General features: G+C 39.7%; 1 protein-coding gene across 5 annotated transcripts in view; it reads left to right on the top strand.

The window, feature by feature from the left end:
- The window catches only part of ADAM22 (ADAM metallopeptidase domain 22), a 239,128-nt gene that overhangs the window by 136,175 nt on the left and 75,472 nt on the right, over positions 1-27,481 (top strand). For all 5 annotated transcript variants that reach the window (XM_036246471.1, XM_036246469.1, XM_036246470.1 and 2 more), the window contains exons 5-8: positions 10,480-10,562; positions 16,214-16,277; positions 18,469-18,538; positions 24,380-24,450. In XM_036246471.1, coding sequence (XP_036102364.1) covers positions 10,480-10,562; positions 16,214-16,277; positions 18,469-18,538; positions 24,380-24,450 — 288 coding nt within the window. The remainder of the gene's footprint in view (positions 1-10,479; positions 10,563-16,213; positions 16,278-18,468; positions 18,539-24,379; positions 24,451-27,481) is intronic.

Below are 27,481 nucleotides of genomic sequence, written 5' to 3'. Positions count from 1 at the left end.
GTCAGAAATGAAGGAGGCACTAACTGAAATAAAGAATAATTTACAGAGTTTCAGTAGTAGAGTAGGTAAAACCAAGAAGCAAACCATCGATTTGGAAATAAGGAAGCAAAAAAAAACAAAAACAAAAAAAAACACCACCACCCAATCAGAACAAAAAAAAGAAAAAATAATCCAAAAAAATAAGGATAGGGTAAGGAGCCTCTGGGACAACTTCAAGCGTGCCAACATTCGCACCTTGGGGCTGCCAGAAGAAGAAGAGAGAGAACAAGAAATTGAAAACCTATTTGAAACAATAATGGCAGAAAACTTCCCTAACTTGGTGAAGGCAACAAACATACAAGTCCAGGAAGCACAGAGAGTCCCAAACAAGATAAACCCCAAGAGGCCTACACCAAGACACATCAGCATCAAAATGCAGAATGTTCAAGATAGAGAATCTTAAAAACAGCAAGAGAAAAGCAGTTAGTTACCTACAAGGGAGTTCCCATAAGACTGTCAGCTGATTTATCAAAAAAAACTTTGCAGGCCAGAAGGGAGTGGCAAGAAATATTCAGAAAGATGAAAAGCAAGAACCTACAACCAAGATTACTCTATCCTGCAAAGCTATCATGTAGAATCGATGGCCATATAAAGAGTTTCTCAGATAAGCTAAAGTGGTTTATCACCACCAAACCATTATTATATAAAATGTGGAAGGGTCTTCTTGAAGAAAAAGAACATCAAAAATATGAACAAACAAAATGGCAATAAATAACATATCTATTGACAATTGAATCTATAAACAAAATGAACAAGCAGAAACAGAGACGTTCTCATAGATACAGAAAACATTTTGTTGGTTGCCAGATGAGAGGGGGGTTTGGGGAAATGGGTGAAAAAGGTGAAGGGATTGAGAAGTACAAATTGGTTGTTAGACTGACAAACCTCAAAAGGAAGGGAGGTGGGAAGAAATAAACCAAAGAACTTCTATGCATATATGCATAATGAATGGACACAGATAACAGTGTAGGGAAAGGTAAGAAGGGGGGCAGAAGGGGGTCAATAGGGGAAAAAGGAGGAACATCTGTAATACATTCAACAATAAAGATAAGTTAAAAAAAAAAAAAAAGAAAGAAATATAACAACTAATGCAGTATGGTACCCAGGGTTGAATTCTAGAACAGAAAGAGGAAATTAATGGAAACACTGGTGAAATCTGAATGGCTGGAGTCTAGTAAACAGTAATGTACCAATGTCAATTTTTTTTCTTTTTTTAAATATGTTTTTATTGATTTTTTAGAGGGAGAGAGAGAGATAGAAACATTGATGTGAAAGAGAAACATCTATTGACTGCCTCCTGCACATCCTCCAATGGGGATTGAGCCCGCAACCTGGCATGTGCCTGACCGGGAATCAAACAGGGACCTCTCAGTCTGTGGGATGATGCTCAGTTCATTCAGCCACATCGGCTGGGCACTGATGTCAATTTCTTAGTTTTGATGAATGTGCTCAGGTAATGTAAGATGTTAACAATGAGAGAAACTGGGTAATAGAATTCTTTGTATCACCTTTGCAACTTTTCTGTGAATCTGAAATGATTCCAAAATAAAGTCTATTAAAATAGAAAAAAATTGATAATTATAATAAAGAGAAGGAAAGAACTAATCTTAAAACAAAGGACAGTTATATAATATTACATAGATTTAGCTTTATGAAAAACTGACCAGCCCTGGCCGGTTTGGCTCAGCGGTTAGAGTATCGGCCTGCGGTCCGGAGAGACCCGGGTTCGGTTCCCGCTAAGGGCATGTACCTTGGTTGCAGTTTGTCCCCGGCCCTGGTTGGTCGTGCGGGTGGCAGCCACTCGATGTGTCCCTTTCACATCGATGTTTCCCTCTCTCTCTCTTCCTCTCTCTCCCTCCCACTCTGTCTGTACAAAAAATGGAAAAATGTCCTCGGGTGAGGACAATAAAAAAAAAAAAAAAAAAGAAAAACTGACCATATTTCACTTATTTTTCTTATTTCGGCATAAACTGATAAAGACTTTGACATGCATTAGTATAGATACATGGATTATTGGCATTTAGGAACCACCATGGGTTAGCTTTATTTAATTTTAATTTACTGTGAAATGAGTTGAAATTGTTTTCCTTTCTGCTTTTCTTAGAATCAGATACCCTTACACTTTGTACCTGAACAGATATTTGGTCCCTTTTATGAATCCAGTCTGGTTCTATATAATCCCAGGTTATGAATTTTAGCCAGGGTGGGTTAGTGGATCCTCTCCAACATAAGATTTAGCATTTCCAGGAATTTCTTTGATGCAGATGACCTTTCAGAGATGCAGAATTTCCTTATTCAGTAACGCTTGAAAAAGACATTTCTTATTGAGAGCGAAGGGTAAGGGTAGGAAGAGGACAGTTTCCTCATGTCAGTGCCAATTCAGAAGACATTGGGAAGAGGTTATTGTATGCAAACACCTGTAGAGCAGACTCCAGCCATGTAACCATAACATAAGTCTGAGCAGTGCACACACTTGGGAGGAATCCATTGTGCAGTAGAATTCAGGGGCATGTGTATAGTTTCTGAATCATGGAAGCATATTGGAATCACCTGGGCAGATTTTAAAAATGCCCAGGTCGCCCTGGCCGTTTTGGCTCAGCAGTTAGAGCGTTGGCCTGCGGTCCAGAGAGACCCAGGTTCGGTTCCCACTAAGGGCACGTACCTTGGTTGTAGTTTGTCCCCAGCCCTGGTTGGGTTGTGCGGATGGCAGCCACTCGATGTGTCCCTTCACGTTGATGTTTCTGTCTCTCTTCTTCCTCTCTCCCTCCCACTCTATCTGAACAAAAAATGGAAGCATGTCCTCAGGTGAGGATAAAAAAAAACACACACACAAAAATAAAATAAAAATGCCCAGGTCCCCACCCCTTGATGTTCTAATAGAATTGGCGTGGAGTGAGGCTTGGTATTTTTTGAAAAAGCTTCCCATGTGAGACTAAGGTGCGCCCAGGGTTGAGACTATTGTGCTAGAGTGAATGAGGATCTCACTTGTGGAGGGGGACGACTGGCATGAGCCTTGCTCTGCAGGGCAGAAGGCTGGTCCTGTGCCTGGTGCCCATGTGTGGGAGAGGGCTGTGACTCAGAGCAGAGCAGGAACACAAGGGTTGCAGAGTTGGTGTTTTGGTCTGGAAGTGTCAGCACAGGCCCTGTCCCTTTTATGGTGATTAAATCATCCCAACTTGCCTGTGACTCATTTATGTAGCACAGAATGACCCACATCCTGAGAAACCCCTTGGTCCTCGGCTAACTGGGACAGTTGATCACTCTAAACTTTTTAATCCAGGCCAACGCGTCCTATGTGGTACCCTATTCCCAACACCTACAGCGCCCTATTTCCAGCACCTCTGCTCTTCCTGGCCCAGTACATGGCAGAATTCTCACACATTCTCATCTCACCTTTTACCTTCCATTTGGTTTCTGGCAGAGCCAGTGGGCTTGAGGGGAACAGAAAAGAAGTGGAGAAGAGCTGTGGCTGTTTACATCCTTTCTGCTTCAGTAAGAATCTGCTCAGGAACTAGTGGAGGATTTTGCTGAGCTCCTCAGTGAGGAGCAGAGGCAGGTGTAGTGTAAAGCAGCTCTCAAACTGTGGTGTACACTGAAGTTACCTGGAGGGTTGGCTAAGACAGGTGGCTGGGACACATCACCAGATCCATATGGAGTACGTCAGGGCGGGGGGGCGGAGGAGGCTTGAGAATTTAGATGTCTAACAGGCAGATCTGTTGGGCTGGAAACTCTTTGAGAGCTACCAGTAGAGAGACTTAACTTCAGGCATACGTAGGTGTGAGGGAGTGTGAGGACTCTCTCAGTCTATGTTTTCTCTCGAGTAATGGGGAAAATTATATTCACCTCTTTGGTCATCATGAAACATCATGCAAGTCACCAAGATCACTAAGCTGAATGCCCAAGATATGGTAGATAATTTCATTCCCTGAAAGGTCCCGGTATTTTTTTGGTAACCTCTATATGGGGATGGTTTGGTGTTGGGGTGACTCTTTTTAGGTTAATAATTTCAAATACAATAATCAAAATCACCTGGGGAACTTTGAGCAACTCTAAAGAGCCTGAGGCCCTACCTCCTTGGAGATTCTGATGGCGTAGGTGTGAGGGAGGCCTGGGAATCAGTTGGTGTACAAAGCTCACCATGATGTACAAAGCTCACCTGCTAATTTTGGGAGCTGCTGCTGTGGAGCAACATTGCCCTAGCGCTGAGGTTCTCAACCACTGCAACTTCATGGAATCGTCTGGAGCACTTAAAACAGTGGTTCTCAACCTTCCTAACGCCACGACCCTTTAATGCAGTTCCTCATGCTGTGGTGACCCCCAACCATAAAATTATTTTCTTTGCTACTTCATAACTGTAATTTTGCTACTGTTATGTCTTAGGTGACCCCTGTGAAAGGGTCATTCGACCCCCAAAGGGGTCGCAACCTACAGGTTGAGAACTTCTGGCCTAAAACAAGTGCTGAGGCCTGCGTCCCACCTCCAGAGACTCTGATTTCCTTGGTTTGGAGCGTGGCCTGGGTGCTGGGATTTTAAAAGCTCCCCAGGTGATTCTGACCTGCAGCCAAGGTTGAGACCACTGCTCTAGTGTATTCCTGGAGTAAGAAAAACATGGAGATTTTGTTAAAATGCAGATTCCTTGTCTTGCCTCAGAGCTGCCTAAACACCCTCTCTGGGCAAGAGACACAGTCATCTTTCTTATTAGTCAGTGGCCTGAAATGTTAGTCTTAACAAATGCATGAAGAGAATCTTTGCTCAAGGGACACAGTAAAATCTCTCACTGAGTGAATATTCCCTGACTGCACCTCTGACCTATCTTCATAGTGGCTGACAGGACCTTACTTTGTTATGTCACGGAATCCCCCGCATACTTTTGTGCAGCAGTGTAGGTAGGTGTTATCCCCATCTTATTGGTGAGGAAACTGAGATTTGGGGAGGTTTCTCTCTAATAGCACTCTTGGGATTACAGACGTAGATGAGGCACACATGCTCCCCCGAAAGGAAACCATAGTCGGTCTGGTAGGGAAACAAAACAGAAGCAGGAATGTATGTGTGAAGAGAGGTAACACAAATTTTTTTTTTAAATCCTCATCCGAGGACAATTTTCCATATTTTGTTCAGATAGAGTGGGAGGAGGAGAGTGAGGAGTGGGGGAGAGAGAAAGAGAGAGAGAGAGAGAAACATCGATGTGAAAGGGACACATCGAGTGGTTGCCACCCGCACGACCCAACCAGGGCTGGGGACAAACTGCAACTGAGGTACGTGCCCTCGGTGGGAACCGAACCCGGGTCTCTCCGGACCGCAGGCTGATGCTCTAACCGCTGAGCAAACCAGCCAGGGCAGATTTTTAAAAAATACATGGAAATTCAGAGAAGTGGGGATTAGTGAGAAGTAATCAGTCGGGAGGAAGGAATCTGAGAAGGCTCTTTGGAGGAGGTGGCCTGGGCCCATCTTGGAGCTGATAAAGCTGTCATTTCCTTTGGATGGATGGAGCTCTAATGACTATGGCCTCGCTGCTGTGCTCTATTCGTTCCCCTTACTGGATTTTCTTAGTTTTATAACCCAGTCTGAATAACTTCTTTTGCACAGTCATTTTATCATACTTATAATTAATTGCGTTTTTCTTTGGAGGTCTTTCTAGCTGTTTAATAAAAGTAGGGCTTGTCTTTGACTTTTGCAAGTAAGTGATTCTTCTGATTTCCCAGAATAAAAATTGCAGTAAGTTTTTTTGTCCGCTGTGAAAAGCATCAGTAGACGTAGGAACTATCATCATCATATGGTTCACTTTAATAGAGGTGGGTAATATTATTAGCTATAACTAGCTAATTAGCTAAAAATAAACATCTGTACTATTATAACTCTGTTATTAAATCAAAGGGTACGAAGAACGTTTCAAGGACAATAGATTTATTTCTGGTAGAGGAGAGACAGGAAAAAGCTATGACTGGCAGTCAGATAAAGAGCCGAACTCTATTAGGCTGTGCTGGCTTTTCTCTTTTCCTACAACATCTGTCTTAGATGATTACATACAATACCTACTAACATAAAACACTGGTTCTCAAGAAAGCCTTCTGAAGATATGGAGAGCCTTATAAGTGATGAGACTTGAGAAAGTTGGCTTAAGTAGTAGGCTGTAGAAATATAAAAGTTTTAATAGAATATAGTTCATGATTTTCAAATTCACATTTTAAAAACATGTAAGTGCAAAGATATATAATTTCATTTGTCCCTTAAAATATCTGTTAACATTTTCAACGCATGTATTTTTTGACCTATCGGGTCCACATCTAGAAATCCACCCAACATATATACTAATAGATGTGCACACAAATATATGAAAGGATGTTTGTTGCAGTGTTGGTTATAACAGCAAAGAAAAAAAAAATAAAGATAACATAAATTTCTAGTAGTATAGTACTATTTAAATTAATTATTGTTCACTCCTGTAATGAAATGTTATGCCATCATCGAAAGAATGAGGTATTGATATAGAAAGATGTCAAGATTACCATAAAGGAAAAAAATCAAATGGCAGAACAGTGTGCATAATATTAAATCCATTTGTGCTTTGTAAAGAATATCTGTGTATTTATGTATATATACATTTACTTAAATGTGCATAGACTATTTCTGACATGATGAACAAAATCTGTCAAAAATGCTTATCTTGCCCTGGCCAGTTTGACTCAGTGGTTCAAGCATCGACCTGTGGACCGAAGGGTCTTGGGTTCGATTCCTGGTCAAACACATGTACCTGTGCGGGAGGCAACTGATCAGTGTGTCTGTCTCATATTGATGTTTTTTCTCTCTTTCCCTCCTTCCCTTCCACTCTATCTAGAAAACCAATGGAAAAATATCCTCAGATGAATATTTTTAAAAAAGCTTATTTAAAAAAAAAATTTTTTTTTTCATGGATTTTAGAGAGAGAAGAAGGGAGAGAGGGAGGGAGAGACAGAAACATTGATGAGAGAGAACATCGATTAGCTGCCTCCTGCATGTCCCCCACTGGGGATTGGGCCCACAACCTGGGCATGTGCCCCGACTTGGAATCGAACTGGAGACCTCTTGGTGCATAGGTTGATGCTCAACCACTGAGCTTCACCAATGGGGCCAAAAAATGCTCATCTTTAAGGAGGTAACTTCAGTGTGGACAGTGTATGAAAGGGATCTTTTTTATTCTTCTGTACCATGTGCCTCCTGAATTCTTAGAAATTTTTCCCCATAAGTATTTATTATTTTAAAATAATGGATAAAAATAATTGCTAAAAATAGAAGATTATCAAATATCTTTTATTTGTTTATTTTAATGATTTAAAAATATATTTATATTGTTAAAGAAGCCTTTTAACATTAAGGCCTTAATCCTGCACTAAACAAATTTCAGGCATGATAAAGGGGAAAAAAAGTTTCATTACTTTAGTTCTCAGTTTAAATAATTATTGATTTATGGTGAATAAGCCCTGAAAAAAAAATCACCACACAACAATTAATTTCCATCATTATTTTATTTTATTTTTTTAAGTTTTATTTTTTAATCCTCACCCGAGGATATTTTTCCATTGATTTTCAGATAGAGTGGGAGTGAGGGAGAGCAAGAGAGAGAAACATCGATGTGAGAGAGGCACATTGATTGGTTGCCTCCCAAAAGACCCCAACCAGGGCCTGGGATGGCATAGCAACCAAGGTACCTGCCCTTGTCTGGAATGAAACCAACAACTCTTTGGTCCATGGGCTAACGCTCTAACCACTGAGCCAAACTGGCCAGGTCTCTACCATATTTTAGAAGATTATATGTACCACTGATACATGAGAGCCTCAAAATATGTCTTATAATAGCCCAAATTGAGGAGTTCCCCTCCTCCCCCAGTGTTTATGCTTCTCTTGTAGTGCCATGGAAACATTTGATAATGAATCAACCATACTGAGCTCTTCACTTCATTTGCAGTGTTAGGCTTTTGTGCAGATGGGTCCTGATCATATGCTGTTTTTGGATTGATTCCTATTTTTCAGAATCAGAAATTAGTCAAAGATTGTTTTCCATGACTTAATCATCTGTTTAGCCCTAAGATAATGGAATATTGTTTTACCACATGATTTTTTTTGTCCTTGTTATGATTTAATATAACGTGTTTCCAGAATTAGAATTTGAAAGAAAACTTTTGTAATTCAGAAAACATTTTTATATGCCTTTGCCTCTTACATATTTTCGTCACATACAGTGACTTGTCAATTTCCATTGTTCCCTAATCTGATACCATGATTGTTGTGATTATCTTCTTTGTTTCTACTTCTCTTTTGACTATCTCTATATTTACTGTGTCTTAGACCTACACTTTTAGATAAGTCTCTCTCTGTTCAGGTCACCTCATTGACTGTAGACCTGCTGTTCTGGCCAATAGAAAGCTAGAATGTTAATTTTTGATCCAGTCAGATGTGCCCAGGAAGTGAAGGTTTTTGAAATGAAATACCTCTCATTTAGTTAGAATCTAATCTTATAGACAATTCACCAGTCCAATATCCCTGACAGAAAATATTTAAAATCCTGTTAAATTTATCTCGAGCTCCACTAAAAAAAAAAAAAAAAAATCAGCCTAAGGGAAGCTTAGATTTGCACTACATAACCCACAGGTTTTATGTCCAACTCATAAGTAGTGCAGGGACAATAACGCTGGCCTTGCATTCACATGTTTACTCAAAGTTTGCATCCCTACTTGGCAACTTTCAGGTGGCTGACCTTGGCTCACAGTCATTGTGACCTGCTATGTAGAATAGAGATAACAATATTGTGGGATTGATGTGAGGATTTGAAGTGATTGTGTATGTAAATTGAGTAGGACGATAACGGACACAAAGTAATTACCATAGCAGCAAACATATGTTGAGTCTGTACCAAGTCACAAGCCGTTATTCTATACCCCTTAGGAATATGAGCTCTTTAATTGTTTGAACAGACCTCTGAGAGTATAACCCAGTTTGACAGATGACACTGGCAGGTCCTGTAATTTGCTTGAGCTTACACAGCTAGTAAAGGAAGGAGCCGAGAACTCACACTGTTCACAGCTACACCAAACCAACCCTACCCAGGAAGTCAGTGCCCAGCTTTGTTTCTGTCCTTAAGACTTGGCCTTCTGAGTTCTACCCCTGTCAGCCCCACATGTGAAGTACCACCCTATTTTATCTTCCATCAAATCCAGCCATACTCCTTGGTCCGTGATGCTCGATGACGGCCTTGGAAATTGGAGGTGTCACAGGGTCAGGGATTGCACCGTGTACCATTTCCCCTGCTTTGTATCCTCTCATCAAAACCGAGGTTCACTCCATCCTATGGGATTATCTCATTAAGAGCAGCAATCTCAGGGCAGGCTGCCTTGCATGGAATTCTAGTGAAGAAATGTTTTTAGCCTTGTTACATGATCATGTCTTCCTGTTCTCTCCCCTCCACGTGTCAAGCACTGGATTTTTTAAATGGCACTAGTCCATTAAGTCAGGCTATGAGGTAGATAACATTTGCTCCTTTAAGCCACCCATTCTATTAGTCTGTCCTATTTCACTCGTTCATATTTCAATGGGTCAGTTTAATTAAAAGTTTACAGCTTCTGAAGAAATAGGAGACTGGTGGGGGATGGGAAAGGTCATTTAGAGCAATGCTTCTGAAACTAATAATGAGCATGTGAGTCCGTCACCTCGGGACCTTGTTAAAATGCTGCTTCTGATATGGTAGGACAGGAGCGGGCCCGATTCTGCATTTCTGACATGTTCCCAGTGATGTCAGTGGTACTGGTTTCTAGGCCACACAGTGAGTAGCAAGTATTTAAAAACTGAGGTACCACCTGAGATGGCAGAGGATTTACCCTGTAACGTTTTCCAGGACGTTTAATCCGTGGAAGAGTCTCTTAGTAGAATTTAGTTAATGTAACTGGCTGTCAGAAGGAACTTCAAACCTACCTAGACTGAGTACTAGTAAAGCCATTCCTTGTTGGAAAAAAGAATAGTATAAACTTGTCAAGTTTTGATAGAAACACTGTAAAAATTGGCTTTCTCTTCCATCAGTTTCATTTCGTGACTCGCAACTGATTTATATGCATTTTTACTGAGCTTTATGCGAAAGCATCCTCTTGCGCTGCTCAGGGTTGAGTTTGTCATGACTGGGGAGATAGAAGATGAAACTTGTTCAGATGCAGGAGCCACGTGTATTTCTGTATCTGTCTCTTGTTCCTCTGTCGTCACCTACATAAAGGGAGAGTGAAGTCAACTTTTAACTCCCTGTCTCTTGCTTTGGAGTCAGCTCAAGTAGGGGTGTTTATGAATAGTTCTGTTAGAAATGGTTTGATAATGCTAATCTGAATAGTGAAATATTGTGCAGAGTTGTACATATGGAAGTGCAGTGTGGTAGCACCCGGTGCAGTGATGGCAAAGGCTTATATTCTCTATTTCTGTTTTCAGGGAGGAGAACACTGTTACTACCAGGGCCATATCCGAGGAAACCCTGCCTCATTTGTTGCATTGTCAACATGCCATGGACTTCAGTAAGTGTCCACATTTTTTTTTTTTGTACCATCCATGCTTTCAGTCACTTTTACTTTTAATGTACTGTGATCAGAATCCCTATTTTATGTCAAGAAATCATTTGAAATCAGTGATGGATCTGATCTTTCCTCTTCTGTGTTTTATAAAGCAAACACTTTAAAATTAGAGTTGCAGAAATCTGGGGCTTCGGAATTATGATACTTTATAGTGATGTTTGAAGCATTTTTCTAGTTTTGCCTAAGTTGAGACAGAAGTGGTTCGGGTAATTTTGGTCTCTGTTTCTGTGAATGTTTAGCCTCTGGGTACCAGTTCTACGTTCATTCCTCCTTGATGTTAGTTTTCACATTTTTACAGAATAATAGAAATTCAAGTAGATGGAAACTCTTGACTCCTTGTGCAAAGAGAAAGGCTGCAGATGACCTCGAGAGCTCATGTGTTTCAGCTAAAATCCCACCTAACCCACTGCAAACCCGTGGGAGGGTCCTTCTGTTCTCAGAAACCTCCAAGGATCAGAGTTCTTCCTTCCTCGGGGCCTTGCTTCCTTTCTCATAAACTTCATTATCAAAGAATGTTCGCTGATGTTGAGCATGGGAATACATCTACTTCCTCCGTCCTGCCGATAATGGCGATGCACAGGTGCCGTCTCTGGTGTTGGGTAACCACTTACAGAGCCAGCGTGTCCTTCCTCAGCGTTCTACTTATGCTCAGTCATCTCAGTTCCTTCTCACTTGTTTTACTTTTTCTTTTTGGCACAGAACAAACCAGTGTTTTAAGTCAGTTTTGTTCAGTTTTTGTTTGGCCATTTTATTTTCTGAACAGGAATTTCTGACAGAACTATTTTGAGTGGATATTACTTTAAAATACTTCCTGTCTGTTACCAAGGTAGAGATGTGGCTTTTTCATCTAACTGGCAGTTATTGAGTGTGCTGTGTGCTGGCCACTAGCAAAGTTAAGGCGATTAGGCCGTGAACCTGGCCCCCAAGAGCTCAGCCTCGGGGGGAAGCTACATCTAGCTCGGCTTCTTACCATGGAATATGATAGGTATATTTGTTTTCTTTGAGAGAGAAAAAACAACAACAGAAAAATGCAAGCTGAGAATGGGCTCTAAAGAATGAGGTGCCACTTGAGGGCTCCAGAAAAATGTCCCTGAGGAAGGTGGGGTGGGCCCTGGAACAGGGTTTGATCGAAACTTCCAAGAGGGCGGTTAGATGGACAGATCTTAAAGAAAGCAAGGAAAGGGATCTCATGGGAAAGTCCGGAAGCTATAGCTAGTCTGCCTGAATGGTACCTTGGCCAGGCCCTGCAGTAGGTGTGGGAGGCAGAAAGCAGAGTGTGGGGATCAGTTACATGGCCAGAGAAAGGAGGCCAATGCCTGGCGGCGTGGAGGACTTCGGCTTGCTTCTTATTTGTTCGAGAGGACTATTTCCCTTATTTTAAATACATTATTTGAATATAGAGACATTTGTACAAACAGGAATCCATGTGTAATATGTTGATGTTGCCTTCAGCAGTAAAATTGTTCTGATCTCAAGATGAGTAAAGCTGTCAGTGAGGATTGTTCACTGGGCCTGTCGACATTTGTGACAGCAAATGTATGTTGTAGGGGAGTGATATAGAACGTAAGAGGCCTTGTCTCTCTCCCTTCCTCTTAAAATCTTAGTCCAAAACCACTTTGTAAGCATCTTGCCTAGTTCTTATTCCTGTTTGCCTCCTAGTTTTCCAAATGGGCACAGTACTGTAAGAATGAGAGAGAAGGTATTACTGCCTTCTAAGGGCTCTGACAGAGCTGAGAACCTAAGATGAATAGTTTGCTACTAAGCCTATATTGTAATTTGAGGGAGGATGGAGAAGTAACTTTAAGGAAACTTTTCTGACTAGATCAGCAGTAGAACTAAGAGTCTACTTCAGTTATTTTAACTAAGTGAAATTTACTTTTACCTTTAGAAACCTTTTCATTTAAAACTAAACAAAAACAAACAAAAAACCCATTGTGTGTCTAGGAGTGCTGTCAGGATTGTGTATAAGCATGTTTGGGTGTTGCTGGATTTTTATAAGCATATCAGAAAAATGGGTTCCAGTTCCTTTGTGTTATTTATTATTACTTCTCATCTTGATTTTATTTTCTGAATAGAAATTTCTGACAGAACTATTTTGAGTGGCTACTACTAAATATTAAATAATGTATGTTGTCTCAATTGCAGTGATTAGATCTGAGATATGTTATTTCATCCATGATTCATCTTTTATAAGTTACCAAGTACATGTTAAGATTTTTTAAAAATTTTAAATTGTTAAATTTATTTAATTCAATTGAAGAACCTAAAGGGCAAAATAATCAAATTCATGCGTTTTACAAGTAAAGAGGACTTTTTTTTTTTTTTTCAAATTCTAAGGACTAATTGGTAATATTTTGGTCCTGGTATGTTTGATATTAAGACAAAATCCTGTGACTATGGGAGTCTTAAAAGAATGGAATCAAATGTAAGTTTATTGCCCTCTTGTGGCAATCTATAGGAATGGCTGTTTTCTTTTCAAATAATTGTCATGCTGCCTTTCAAAATTTTAGTTCAGTTGGCTTGTAACGACTCCATCCTAGCTGCAGGGTTTTATGTAGCATGTTCTGTGTTATGGACTCCATACGTGTGTTGGAATTTATAGAAATATAACAGAAAAGTATCAACCTTCAAACAAAGCAAATAACATGCGTATGCCTTTTAATTGTTAAAGAACTTTTATTTGTTGTTGTTTATCCTCACCCAAGGATACTTGTCCATTGATTTTTATCTAGAGTGGAAGGGAAGGAGGGTGAGAGAGACAGAGAGAGAGAAAGAGAAACAGTGATGTGAGAGAGACACATTGATTGGTTGCCTCCCTTATGACCCCACAACCCAGGTATGTGCCCTTGACTGGGAATCAAACCTGGAGCCTTTGGTTCATGGGATGAGGCTCTAGCCAGGGCAATTGTTAAAGAATTTTTAATAATGGCGTATTGTAATATAGGGAAACAGAATCTTGTAGATATAGACTGTGTCAGAGTCTGCTTTCATTAACCACCGTATCATGATGTTTAAACCCAGTAAAAAATAATTGGTTTTCACATTAGACATTAACCTAATGCAAGAGGAAATTATACCCAGTATTAGTTAAACCAAACAATCTGCTTGCAACATAATTCGAGTTACCATATGAACTTTGGTAAAGGGAATGGTGTTATATGACTTTCTCCATGGTTCTGGCTGGGTCTCATTGGGGCAGAAAGAATGTTCACTGCCATGCTTGTCTACTATTTTGAAAAGGCTCACCCACTGATTCCTTAGGCCTGTATTGCCAGTACTATATTACAAACTGCATCTGTTTAGCTTTAAATTCCAAATACAATGTCATCCAAACTCAGAAAGTGCACTCTTGTTTGAAAACCTTACAGATGTAAGAACAGCAGTTCTAAGGGCAGATGAGAGTTGAGGACATGTGGAAGATGTTAAGGCAGGAATGAAAGAATTTGGATAGAGGCAGAGCTGGAGGCCATTATGATCGTAGCTCAGGGAAACCAAGTGACTTCACTAAGCCATCGACAAAAGACATATACTGTTCCCTGCAGTCATTCCCCCCGAACACTGAAAAATGACTGCAGAAGATTACAGCTTCACCCCTGTTAATGCCTGAATGATGTGACACGTTCCTTCAGCATCGTAAGGGGCTTGGTCTCAGTGGAAAGACCATGTTCCACTAAAAAGAGTGACTATCAGGATCTCTCTGAGTGGGAGTTGAAGCCATCTGTAGCTTAAAATGGCCTCCAGAGGATTTCTCAATTGGCTGGTGGTCATCTCCAATCTAAGAAATCCAAAACTTCACTCCAGGTTTAAGTCCAGCTCCCGGTGTCCTGCTTCCTTGCGCCAACCCCATCTGCTCTTCCTACAGTTTTTCTCATCTTATTAAATGGCAACTCCATCTTTCCAGTTGCTCAGGTCAAAACCTTGGAGTCCTCACTGACAGACTCTTTTCTCTACACTTCATTTCAAATCATTAACAAATCCCATTGGTTCTACCTTAGAAAAATAGGCAGAATTTGACCAATTCTTACCACTCCCATTATTACCGCCATGGTCTAAGCCGCCAACTTCTTTCACTTGGATTATTGCAAGAATTTCCTTATTTCTATCCTTGCCATCCAGAAGATTATTGTAACCCAGCTGTTGGAGCAATTATTTTGAAATTTGAGGGAGGTTGTGTTTTCCTCTGCTTAGAACCCGGCAGTTGCTCCTCCTCTCTCGAAGGGTAAAAGCTGTTTCCTCTGATCTCATTTCACAGTGCTCCTCCCTTCCTCACTCTCCTCCAGCCAAGATTCTCCTACCCGAGGGCTCAGTTCTGACGTGCTGTCTGCACAGATGTCCTTGTGGCTCGCCCCATCATTTCTTCCAGGTCTTTGCTTAAATGCCATCGTCTCTGTGAAGTCTTGCTCTGACCCTCTGTATAAACTAGCCATCTTCTGTCCCTGGTTTCTACATTTAGTCCTCTGCACCAGTGGTTGCCCTTACCCTGCTTTATTTTCCTCCCTGGAATTCATCACCATGTCATATCTACTTAGCTGTTGATTATATATTTTTTCTGTCCTCCCTAGAATGCAGATCAGCACCACGAGGGCAGAGGAGGGCTCTGTTTTGTTCAGTACTGTATCCCCAGCTCCTAGAGCAGTGCATTGTACATGCTTTTTGAATGTTTGTTCAGAGAATGCATGGAAGTGAAGGTGGGTAGCCAACTGTGGATAAGCAGCCCAGGAACCAATCAGCCTGGGCTCTATTCCTGTTTCTGCTTTCACTGATGATGTAATTTGGACAAGTCACTTCGTCTCTTTGGGCTTTGGTTTCCTTACTTGCAAAATGAGGATAGTCATTGTACCTTCCTCCTAAATTGGTGGAAAAGATTGAATAAGTGTATTCAGTTTGTGGTGAGTTATTGAAATGTGTCAGCTCTTGTTACTGTAGCATCTTCCATGTGTGTGGTAGGTGGGCAGTTCTGAGTAGAGTCCCTGACAGCCTGCATCAGAATCACCTGGGGTTTGTTTAAAATGCAGCTTCCTGGGCCCCAGCCCAGAAATCTGAAGAAGGCCCAGAAAACTTTGCCTTTTTACTAACTCTTCAGTGTACTATTTCCACATTAAAGTTTTAGAATTATATGTTGGAGAGAGGAATAATGGACTACAATTACAGAATGATAGTTCTGAGCCTGGGGAACAGTCTAGATGAGGAGACCCTGTTGCTTCTAGGGAGTCAGAGGGACAGGCCTTCCCCTCTCCACAACGTGCACGCGTGTGTGCGCGCGCGTGTGTGTGTGTGTGTGTGGTGTAATACATGGGTGCATGTGGGCACGTAGTGAGTGTGGTGTAACATGGGTGCATGTGTGTATATGTGGTGTGTGGTATAATGTATGGGTGCATGTGTGTATATGTGGTGTGTGTGTGTGGTGTAATATATGGGTGCATGTGTGTTTGTGTGGTGTATGTGTGTGTGGTATGTGGTATGTGGGTGGTGATGGGTGGAACTGGGAAGTGGTGTTGAGAAGTAAACTGGTCCTCTGGCTGCTGCTGATTTTAAAATGATTTTGTTCTAAGGGAGTTGATAGCCATGCCTAATTATCTTCTTGTTTTTGGCAGTGGGATGTTCTATGATGGGAAACACACCTATCTCATTGAGCCAGAAGAGAATGACACCTCCCAAGTAAGTGCTCCTTCTGCTTGCTGTGGCAAATGTGGTAGTTGATGCTGGGAGTTTTTTTTTCCCTCTGCTTTATTTATTTACTTTTAATTTTATTTAAAAATATATTTTATTTTATTTAAATATGTATTTAAAGTAAATGTTGAATAAGTCAAAACCACAGTGTTTTTTTAAAAATCGGTCTCTTATTCCTCCTTTAAGTTGAAAATACTTCCCTTCAGAGGTGTTCTGAAGCTTCCATTTCTTTTTTTTTAAATATATATTCATTGATTTTTTTTTAGAGAGAGGAAAGGCGAGAGAGAGAGAGAGAGAGAGAGAGAAACATCTATGTGAGAGAGATACATTGATTGGCTGCCTCCTGCACGCCCCCTACTGGGAATCGAGCCTGAAACCCAGTTATGTGCCTGGACCTGGAATCAAACTGGGACCTCTCAGTCCATGGGCGACACTCAATCCACTGAGCCACACTGGCTGGGCCTGAAGCTTCCATTTCTTTCTTTCTTTTTTTTAAATCCTCACTTGAGGATATTTTTTCCATTTTTGTTCAGATAGAGTGGGAGGGAGACAGAGGGAGAGAGAGAGGGACATTGACGTGAGAGAGGCACATCCACTGGTCGCCTCCTGCACCACCCCAACCAGGGCCAGGGACGAACCACAACTGAGGTATGTGCCCTTGACCTGAATCGAACCCGCAACTCATTGGTCTGTGGACCGGTGCTCTAACTGCTGAGCCAGACTGGCCAGGGCTGAAGCTTCCATTTCTATCTCCACAATAATATGCTATGATCTGTCTTAGTCAGCTCAGGATGTCATTACAAAATACTGGGTAGCTTAAGCAACACACATTTTTTCTTCCTGTTCTGATGACTGGACATCCCAGATCGAGGTCTCAGCAGGGTCAGTGTCTTGGTTGAGGGCTCTCTATTTGGGTTGTAGACAGCTGCCTTCTTGCTATGTGCTCACATGGCAGAGAGGAAGAGAGAGCTCTTCATGTTTCTTCCTCTTCTTATAAGGGCACAACTCAATGGAATTAGAGCCCCCCCCCCCCCACACACACACACCTCATTTAACTGTAATCATTTCCACACTGGCCTAATCTCCAAATGCAACCACATAGGGAGTTAGGGCTTCAACATATGGATTGCGGGGGAGGGGGCACAAATATTTATTCTGTAGCAGATCAGAACCACAGATACCCGATTTTCCACTCTCCCTTTCTTTTTTAGATTCAAGATTTTTCTTTATTGCCCATTGTCTTTAAAGCCCTGTGCTGAGTAAGTTCAGAGAAATCTAGGTTTTCTCAATTTGTCTCTTACTTCAGTTTAAATAAATTAGAAAATGATTGAGTTACTATTACAGACTAGAGAAAAACATAACCCACTTCCATTTTAGCTCTGTGCACACAAATATTCTTCCTTGTATCATGGAACATTGAGAGGCACTTAGAGAGGAAAATTATTCCGACAAACACATTGTTCTGCCACCGATATTCTTGGTTGGGGAAGTATCTGTATTGTATACTATTTTCAGAGTCCCCTCTGCCGGCTCCCCTGTCACTTGGCTTGACCACGTGATTTTTTTTAGAAGATGATATTATGAAACTTGGCTATTTATGACATTCTTCTTTTAATATCATAAAACTTGACTATTTATGATAGTTCTTATAATTTTAGTAATTTAATGAAGCCAGATGATGTTATTTGAATGTTCATTAATTTTTCTTAGACAAAACTTGGCTTTTTATCTGTTGGCTTTTCACAGAACTTTGTATGACACTTGAATTTTGGAGCACGGTCCATCTGGGCATCTGCCGTACCAGTCAGCATGCTCCCCGCACAAGCAAGAGTGTTAGCTCTGCAGACTTTGCCTAGCAGAGCTCTCTGACTCTAAAAGGGAGGCAGGGAATCTGTGGAAAGGAACCAGTCATAAAAAGCATTAACCCATTTTCCCAGATGTCTTACTTCTCCTTGGGGAAATAGGCCCACACATTTATTTTCTAAATGGCTTCTCTGTCCGTGAAGGCATTTTACTTCTGATAGGCTATTGCTCAGGTGCTGGGAGAATACAGGAGTGCGTGGGAGCTGTTGTTCAATGGCTCATCACCTCTGTAAACCCAAGAGAATGTGCAGTCATTGCCTGAGGCTGGAGATAGCTGGAAGAACATGCTTAACCGCTGTTATTTGTGTTATTTCAGGAGGATTTCCATTTTCATTCGGTTTACAAATCCAGACTCTTTGAATTTCCTTTGGATGATCTTCCCTCTGGTATGATGTTCTTATAATGATTTAATAAAAAATAACTTTACTCATTATTTTAATGCTTCAGAGTTAATCTATAGCTGGAAAATTATTAGTACACAACTGCTCTTAACAATTTTAGAGAGAAAGTCAAGTGCCGTGAAGAGGGAGAATAAAATGCAGACTGACCTCATGATTACAGTGAATGAGTTTGAAAGATATAACTTGCACACATTGAAAGGAAAATCTTTTGTTTGTTTGTTAATTCTCACCTGAGGATATTTTTTCCATTGGCTTTTTTGAGAGAGAGTGGAAGGGAAGGAGGGTAGAGAGGAGAGCTAGAGAGAGATATAGATGTAAGAGAGACACATTGATTGGTTGCCTCCCGCATGCACCCCAACTGGGGCTGGGATTGAACCTGCAACCCAGGTATGTGCCCTTGACTGGAAATCGAACCTGCACACTGAGCCACTCCAGCCAGGGTAAAGGAAAACTTTTTTTTTTTTATCCTCACCTGAGGACACTTCTTCATACTTTGTTCAGATAGAGTGGGAGGAAGAGAGAGAGAGAGAAACATTGATGTGAAAGGGACACATCAAGTGGACGCCCCCCACATGACCCAACCAGGGCCGGGGACAAACTGCAACCGAGGTACATGCCCTTAGCGGGAACCAAACCCAGGTCTCTCTGGACTGCAGGCCGATGCTCCAACCACCGAGCCAAACCGGCCAGGGCATGAAAGAAAACTTTTTTAAATCATAAGATTCCAAATTAGAGTCTATAGGAGAAATAATGTTAGAGCAAAAATTGGTCTGCATAGCTAACATATATAAGAATTTACTCTTCATGAAATACTGAGTTGTAAACATAAAGATGAACTCTTAATCATTCTCTTTTTTGTTGTTATCCTCATCTGTTTATGCCCAGTATTCTAAGGAAGAACTATTTTAGATTATCATTTTTATTTTATGGGATATTTGTGAAATTAGTTTTTCCTTCGATTGTATGTTTATAGATCGATCTATTTATAGATGTTGATTTGAGAGTTGCAGCACATGACAGGAGGCAGAGTCCTTGTACTTTGGTCTCATTCAGTGGAGCATTGCTTATGCAGAGTCCTAACCAAGCTGAACTCATTTGCGTGCCCCTCTGAAGACGGCACACTTCCAGTATCTGGAGTGGAGATGCTTCCCTCTGTTTAGTGAGCTCCGATCATGACCATAGCCCATTTTAAATTTTAATCTCTCTTTAATTTATGCAACAGCTCTGTGAGATAGATATTACTATTTCCTCTTATAGAGGAAGCTCAGCTGGTTTATCTTTTCCATGGTTCCATAGCTGGGAAGAGACTGACTAGAGGTTTGGATTATGGCACAATGAGAATGTTCTCCTGCGAGAGGACCAAGGGGACATGGAAAAATTACTAGACTGAAAGCAAATTCTAAACTATTGCTTACCTAAAAGTTTACATTGTCTTCGTTCAGAAAATGAAATAAGTATTTTCTAATGTCCCTTCCTTTCTGAAATACATTTGTAACTCCTTGACCTCATGGAATTCCCCATACAAGGAAAAAAAAAACCCTCCCCTTCTCTTTTGCTGCCAAAGGGACAGAAGGTCCTATTTGATAGAATTCACCATTTCGAAAATCTGCAGATGAGCACATAATGCTCTTACTTCACACAGCTACCTTGGCTGTTCCTTCAGTTACCTTATGTAGCTTTTATATTCCCTATTATGGGAAGAAAATAATTCATGACTAGCTGCCTGAGAATAAAGTCACAATCTAGTGGGTGTTACTGGAAGTAATCAACATTAATTAATATTTAAAGTAATAAATAATGTTTCCCCTACAAGCTTTATTGTAGGCTTGCCATGATGCAATCTTATAATTTGAAAAAAAAACTTTGTTTAGGGCTTTTTTTTCAACAGAAATTTTGAAAGGGAATTGGCAGTTTTACTGTTATTAAAAGTGAGTTTTGAACATATTCTTTGAAAACTTAGGTCTGCCTCAGTTAGTTGCTGGTTTTCTTTTCTCATTAAAAGTTGGCACTGTCAATTTTAAGAGTGTTATTTGTCTTTCAAGACACTTAGATTTACTTTGATAACTTAGAAGAAAATAAGAAATAAATGTCAAAACTGTAATTTTTGTGAAATAAGCTCAAAAGTAACCTTATTAATTTTTAAAATACAGTTTCACTGGATTATGGATTATCAGCACCTTGGTCTTTCTATGTATTATGTATTTTCCAGAGATAGAATATGATCAGGTGTTCTCCACACTTGTTTGATGGTAGAACCTTTTGTTCTGCATTACAGATCTCTTAGGACTAGTGTCTTTCGGGGGGGGGGGGTGTCACTTACAGTTGACATTTCATATTATTTTATATTAGTTTCAGTTGTACAGCAAAGTGGTTAGACATTTATATAATTTATGAACTGATTCCCCTCAGTAAATCTAGTACCTACCTGGTACCATGCATAGTTATTACAATATTACTGCATATATTCCCGATGCTGTACTCTATGTCCCCATAACTATTTTGTAACTACCAATTTGTACTTCTTAATACCCTCACCTTTTTCACCTAGTCCCTCAACTCCCTTCCCATAGAGCAACCACTAGTTTGTCCTCTGAAATGTAAAGACAACCTATCGATTGGGAGAAGCTATTCACCAGTAATATATCTGATAAGGGGATAATATCCAAAATTGATAAAAAAAAAATCATATAACTTTACACCAAAAAACCAAACAATCCAATTAAAAAGTGGACAGGCCCTGGCCTCTTTGGCTCAGCAGTTAGAGTATCAACCTACAGACTGAAGGGTCTCAGTTTTGATTCCCAGTCAAGGACACTTACCTGGGTTGCAGGTTCGATCCCCAGTTGGGGTTGTACGAGAGGTAACCAATTGCTGTATCTCTCTCACATCGATGTTTCTCTCTCTCTCCCTCCCTCCCTTCCACTCTATCTGAAAATCGATGGAAAATATCCTCAAGTGAGGATTAACAACAACAACAACAACAAAAAATGGGCAGAGGACCTGAATAGATATTTCTCCAAAGAGAACACACAGATGGCCAATAAACATATGAAAAGATGCTCAATGTTACAATCATCAGAGAAATGCAAATTAAAACCACAATGAGATATTACCTCAGTCCTGTAAGAATGGCTGTTATCAATAAATCAACAAACAACTAGTGTTGGTGAGGATGAGGAGAAAAGGAATCCTCGTACACTGTAGGTGGGATTGCAATTGGTGTAGCCACTATGGAAATCAGTATGGAAGTTCCTCAAAAAATTAAAAACAGAATTACCCTAGGACCCAGCAATTTCACTTCTAGGCATGTATTCTAAGAAATCTAAAATTAATTTGAAGAGATATATGCACCCCTGTGTTCATTGCAGCATTATTTACAATAGCCAAGATATGGAAGCAACCTATGTGCCTATCAACATATGATTGAATAAGGAAGATATGGTACATATATATACAATGTAATATTACTCGACCATAAAAAGAATGAAATTTTACCATTTGTGACAACATGGTTGAACCTAGAAGGTATTATGCTAAATGAAATAAGTCAGACACAGAGAAAGACAAATGTCATGTGATTTCATGTATACAGGGTAAGGCAAAAGTAGGTTTACAGTTGTGAGTATTCGAAACACAGGTTATTCTTGTGTTATTTTCCATATGAACAACTGTAAACATACTTTTACCTAATCCTGTGTGTAGAATCTCAGGACTAGTGTCTTAGGACTCCATCTTGAGAAAAGCTTATTTATTTCCTATGAATCCCTTTGCACTCAGTTATAAAAAAATTACTACAGTGAAATAAACAGATCTTGTGTACTACTCAGTGAGTTTTGACACATTCACACTCCCTTAGTGAGATGCAGAGCAGCTCCATCACTCCCAGTCATGTCTCCCACTTCTACAGTCTCCTTTCTGACTTTTTTTAAAAACCAGGTATTAGTTTAGCATGTTATAGATCTTCATACAAATAGAGTCATGCATTATGTACAGCTTCTTTTGCTTAGTATATGCATATGAGATTTATGTTGTCAGGGGTAGCAATAGTTTATTTCTTTAAATTATTGAGTATGTTCTATTATATGAATAGACCACAATTTTTTATTCATTTTTGCTGATGGACATTTGAGTTGTTTCCAGTTTTTGGCTAATGTGAATAAAATAACTATGACAGTTCCTGTAAAAATCATTTTGTGGACACCTATTTACATTTTGTCAAATGCCTAGGAGTGAAATTACTGGGTGATGGATAAGTATAGTTTTAACTGTCTAACAGTGTTTTCAAACTTTAGCATGCATCCAAGTCACCTGGAAGGCTTGCTAAACACAGACTGCTGGCCACATCTCTAGTTTTTTTTTTTGTTGTTGTTGTTATTAAAAATACTTTATTGAGGTATGATTAATATAGAAAAAGCTGTATGTATATAATTAATAAATACAACTTGATGAATTTGGAGATAAATATATATCCATGAAGTTATTATCATAATCTATGCCATAAACATTCATCAACTCCAAAAGTTTCATTCTATTCTTCTTTATTATTATTATTATTATTATTATAGGAACACAACATAAAATGTACACTTTTAGCAAAATTTTAAGTATATACTATAGTATTGTTAACTATAGTCACTAACTACAACTACTGCTTTGTAGTAGATCTGTAGGACTTGTTCATCTTATAAATTGAAACTTTGTATCTTTTGACTAATACCTCCCTGCCCCCCCCACCACCACCCAGCCTCTGGCATCCATGGTTCTACTTTATGCTTCTATAGGATGACTATTTTAGGTTCCTCATATAAATGGTATCATGTAGTATTTGTCCTTCTGTGTCTGGCTTATTTCACTTAACATAATGTCCTCCAGGTTTGTCCATGGTGTCACAAATAGCAGGATTTCCTTTTTTAAGGGTGACTAATATTCCATTTAGATATATCCCACATTTTCTTTAATATTCATCCATCAGTGGACATTTAGGTTGCTTCCAGATCTTGGCTGTTGTGAATAATGCTACAATGAACACGGGAGTGCAGACATCTGTTTGAGATCCTGATTTTAATTTCTGTGGCTATATACCCAGCAGTGGGACTGCTGGATAATATGGTAGTTCTATTTTCAATTTTTTGAGGACCCTCCATAATGTTTCCCATAGTAGCTGCACCAATTTGTAGAGTTATTGATTTAGCACATCTTGGATAGGTTATGAGAATTTGCATTTCCAACAAGTACCTAAGTAATACTGATACCACTTTGAGATCACACTTTGAGAACCACTGTTGTGTAAGAAATTGCTGAACCCTTTACTAAAGTGGTTATACCATTTTAGACTCTCAAAAGCACTGTATGAGAGTCCTAGTTGCTCCACGTCTTCACCAACATTTGGTGTGTCATTCTTTAATGAAGGTCAGCAGTGAATGTGAAGGTCAAGTTGGCTATTTCGAAGATTCCCAATAAAGAATATGATGGTTTTATAGGAGAACTATGAGAAAAATTGTGAGATAAATTAGAATAGGAATAATGTTTGAGATTTTTTTGAATTGTATTCATTCATAATATATTTTTTTAGTATTAATATGAACACAATTGCTTTGATTAATATTCTCTATTATCAGTAAGTGCAACATTATATATTATAAAATTCATAATGACCATATAGTTATATGATCATAATTTATAATTACTTACTAATCATTATAATTATTGTTCATTAATCATTAAAGTAGAATTTATACTGGGAAGTGCTAGCAAAACTTTGCCTCGTATGAAAAAATCCTAGAAATTTCACAAAGTTAAATTTAATTTACTTTTATTTCCTTTTAGAGTTCCAACAGGTAAACATCACTTCACCAAAATTTATTTTGAAGCCAAGACCAAAAAGGACTAAACGGCAGGTATGTATTCACAGGTACATATTATGATGCTTTAAAAACACTTGGCAACTGCCAGTCAGTTGAGCCTACATTAAGTGTCTGTGAGAGGGAATTAGTTAAGACATTTGTCAGGTTGTGGTAAGCAGTGTGTGTGATGGATCTGTCATGAGCAGTGAAGATGGGGCTATATTATTTCATAGTCTCAAAAAGAACTCAAGGCATTGGTGATACTATGGTTATTCATCATGTAGATGGGTATTCGGTTTTCTGCAGTGGCATTTCAGATTCTTTCTAACACAGGCCTCTTTCCTTACCTGGTAGACACCACATCCTGGGATCTACCTGTGTGGTGCATATCCTTGTGTTTATCCTTTTAAAGACACATTCTTAGATTGACTCCATCAGGATTTGAAGCCACAAATACTGTTGTCACACTTGATCTATTTTGGAGTCTGGAATATAAAATTAAGATGTCTACTTTATGAATGTTCAATGGATCTTGGTCTTAGTAATAATAATAACAAGTTTGTACAGTGCTGCAACCACATGAAGCAGGCACTAGTATTCTTCTCACCCAGGAAAAAATGATGGCTCTACAAGGTGAAAATGCTTTGTGCAGAATTATGGAGCTGGTAAAAGGTTCAGACAAAACAAGAACTCTGTCCATCAGAACTCAGCTATCATCACCGTTGTGGCAGTGGTTGGTGGGAGTGTGTGTGGCATAAAAACATAGGATGAGAGAAATAGATCTCTAGTAAGATCAAACAGTTGAAGGAAACAAGTATTTTCTTTAAAAAATATGTTTAGGCTCAGCCGGTGTGCCTCAGTGGTTGAGGGTCAACCCATGCACCAAGAGGTTGCTGGTTTTATTCCTATTCAGGGCACATGCCCAGGTTGTGGGCCCTATCTCCAGTGGGGGGCATGCAGGAGGAGGCCAATTGATGTTTCTCTCTCTCTCCCCCTCACCCTTCCTCTCTCTCTCTCTAAAAAACCAATAAAGAAAAAAAAATTTAAATATGTTTGGTAAGTATGAAATAAAATAGGTCTACAGATTTCTAATGTGAATAACAATTGCTAAATTTTATTGAGTACTTACCACGTTCTAAATACTGGCCCTGTTCTAAGAATTTTAATTGTGTTAACACATTTAATCCTCATAACAATCTTACGAGGAAGGTATTATTATCCCCGTTTTACTGATAAGGACATTGAAGCATAAGAGATTTAAGTAACTTGCCCATAGATACATCGGGTTACCCAGTGGTGGATCTGGGATTTTGACCTAGGAAGTGTGGTCTCAGAGAAGTTCTTATAACCACATATGCTTAATATACTACCTCTTAGAAGTCCTTGTGTTCTATGAATTATTACCATGAGCTTTATATGTTTTGTGAACATGCATATATATTCAGGCCCAATTAATTAGATAAAAATAATTGCCATCAGGATTTAATTTAAAACAGTAATCATTTTCATGAATTAATAACTGAGAGAGTAGGATAATTTTCTGTTGACATAATCCTTGATGTTTTTCATAAACATTTGCAACATCCAGTCATGTGCTAAGCAGACAAACACTTGATTTCTCTTTCTGAGAAACCTGTGGACCCAGGCAGATGAAGTGTTATAAAACTGTTTGGTCACTGGGCTCGTGTGGCTCAGTGCTAAGATCATCAGCATGCACCGAAGGGTCTCAGGTTCGATTCCCGATCAAGGGCACATACCTGAGTTGTTCTGTCCCCTTCCCTCCCTTCTACTCTCTCTAAAAATCAATAGGAAAAGTATCAGGTGAGGATAAACAAACAAACAAACAAATAAAAACAAATAAATAAAAACGATGTGACCAATATTGGCAAATCTCTGACCTTCAGAAAATGTTGAAACTTGTCAAAGAATTTACTGAACTAACTGGTAAGGCTCAGGTCTCTCAATTAAAAAAGTAGAGACTAGCATCTTCAATACTACATTCATTTTTTAAAGAGACTCTTGTCATTGAATGCAGTTTATGTTATGAGGGATTTGGGGGGAAAAAAGTTTTAAAGTTTGGGTATCTGTTAGCAATGAAACAAAATCCATGAGGCAGAAATTTTTGTTTGCTTTAAATGCAATACTCAAAACACACATTCATTCATTCATTCTTTATTTACTGATTTTTGTTAATCTTCACCCGAGGATATTTTTCCATTGCTTTTTTTAGATAGAGTGGAAGGGAGGAAGGGAGGGGGGGAGAGAGAGAGGGAAACATTGATATGAGAGAGATACATTGATCGGTTGCCTCCTGCATGATCCCAACTGGGGCTAAGGATTGAATCTGCAACTCAGGTACGTGCCCTTGACTGGGAATTGAACCCATGACTCTTCGGTCTGAGGGCCAATGCTCTAACTGCTGAGCCAAACTGGCCAGGGCCACACATTCATTATTGATTTAGATCATTGGGCAAGTGAACAAAAAGATTTGTTGAAAAAACTGTATATCGAATCATGGCATAAAGGAAAAGGTTAATTTAGCAGATCTTGTTAAAGAGTGTGTTACAGATTAACTGCGGAGAACAAGGGGATATGGCTGCCTAGTGGCTCTTGCCAGTAACATTCATTGGTCATGAAGGTTTGTTGTTGAATAATAGATATAGCTGTACTAGAGAGTCAAGACTGACTGGGAACTCTCAAAACTATCCTAACAAAGCTGCTATGTCATTTGGGGGATCCCCTGCCCCCTGCCAGAGGAAGAGGCATATTTCTATTCCAGATTTGGAGGTGAAAGAATAAAAGTGCCAATCATCTCACTCCCCGTAGACCTCTCAGAGAGTCTCAGGAGCTTAGAGCAAACCATTTTATTACGATCTCTGAGATGTACTGTTAAATGAACATAGCCTGGCCCTGGCCGGTTTGGCTCAGCGGTTAGAGCGTCGGCCTGCGGTCCTGAGAGACCCGGGTTCGGTTCCCGCTAAGGGCGCGTACCTCGGTTGCAGTTTGTCCCCGGCCCTGGTCGGTTGTGCGGATGGCAGCCACTCGATGTGTTCCTTTCACATTGATGTTTCTCTCTCTCTCTCTG

This window comes from Molossus molossus, unplaced genomic scaffold (genome assembly GCF_014108415.1).
Source record: "Molossus molossus isolate mMolMol1 unplaced genomic scaffold, mMolMol1.p scaffold_m16_p_7, whole genome shotgun sequence".
Lineage (NCBI taxonomy): Eukaryota > Metazoa > Chordata > Mammalia > Chiroptera > Molossidae > Molossus > Molossus molossus.
The sequence above is the reverse complement of the archived record's forward strand: the minus strand, read 5'-3'. Positions and strand labels throughout refer to the sequence as shown.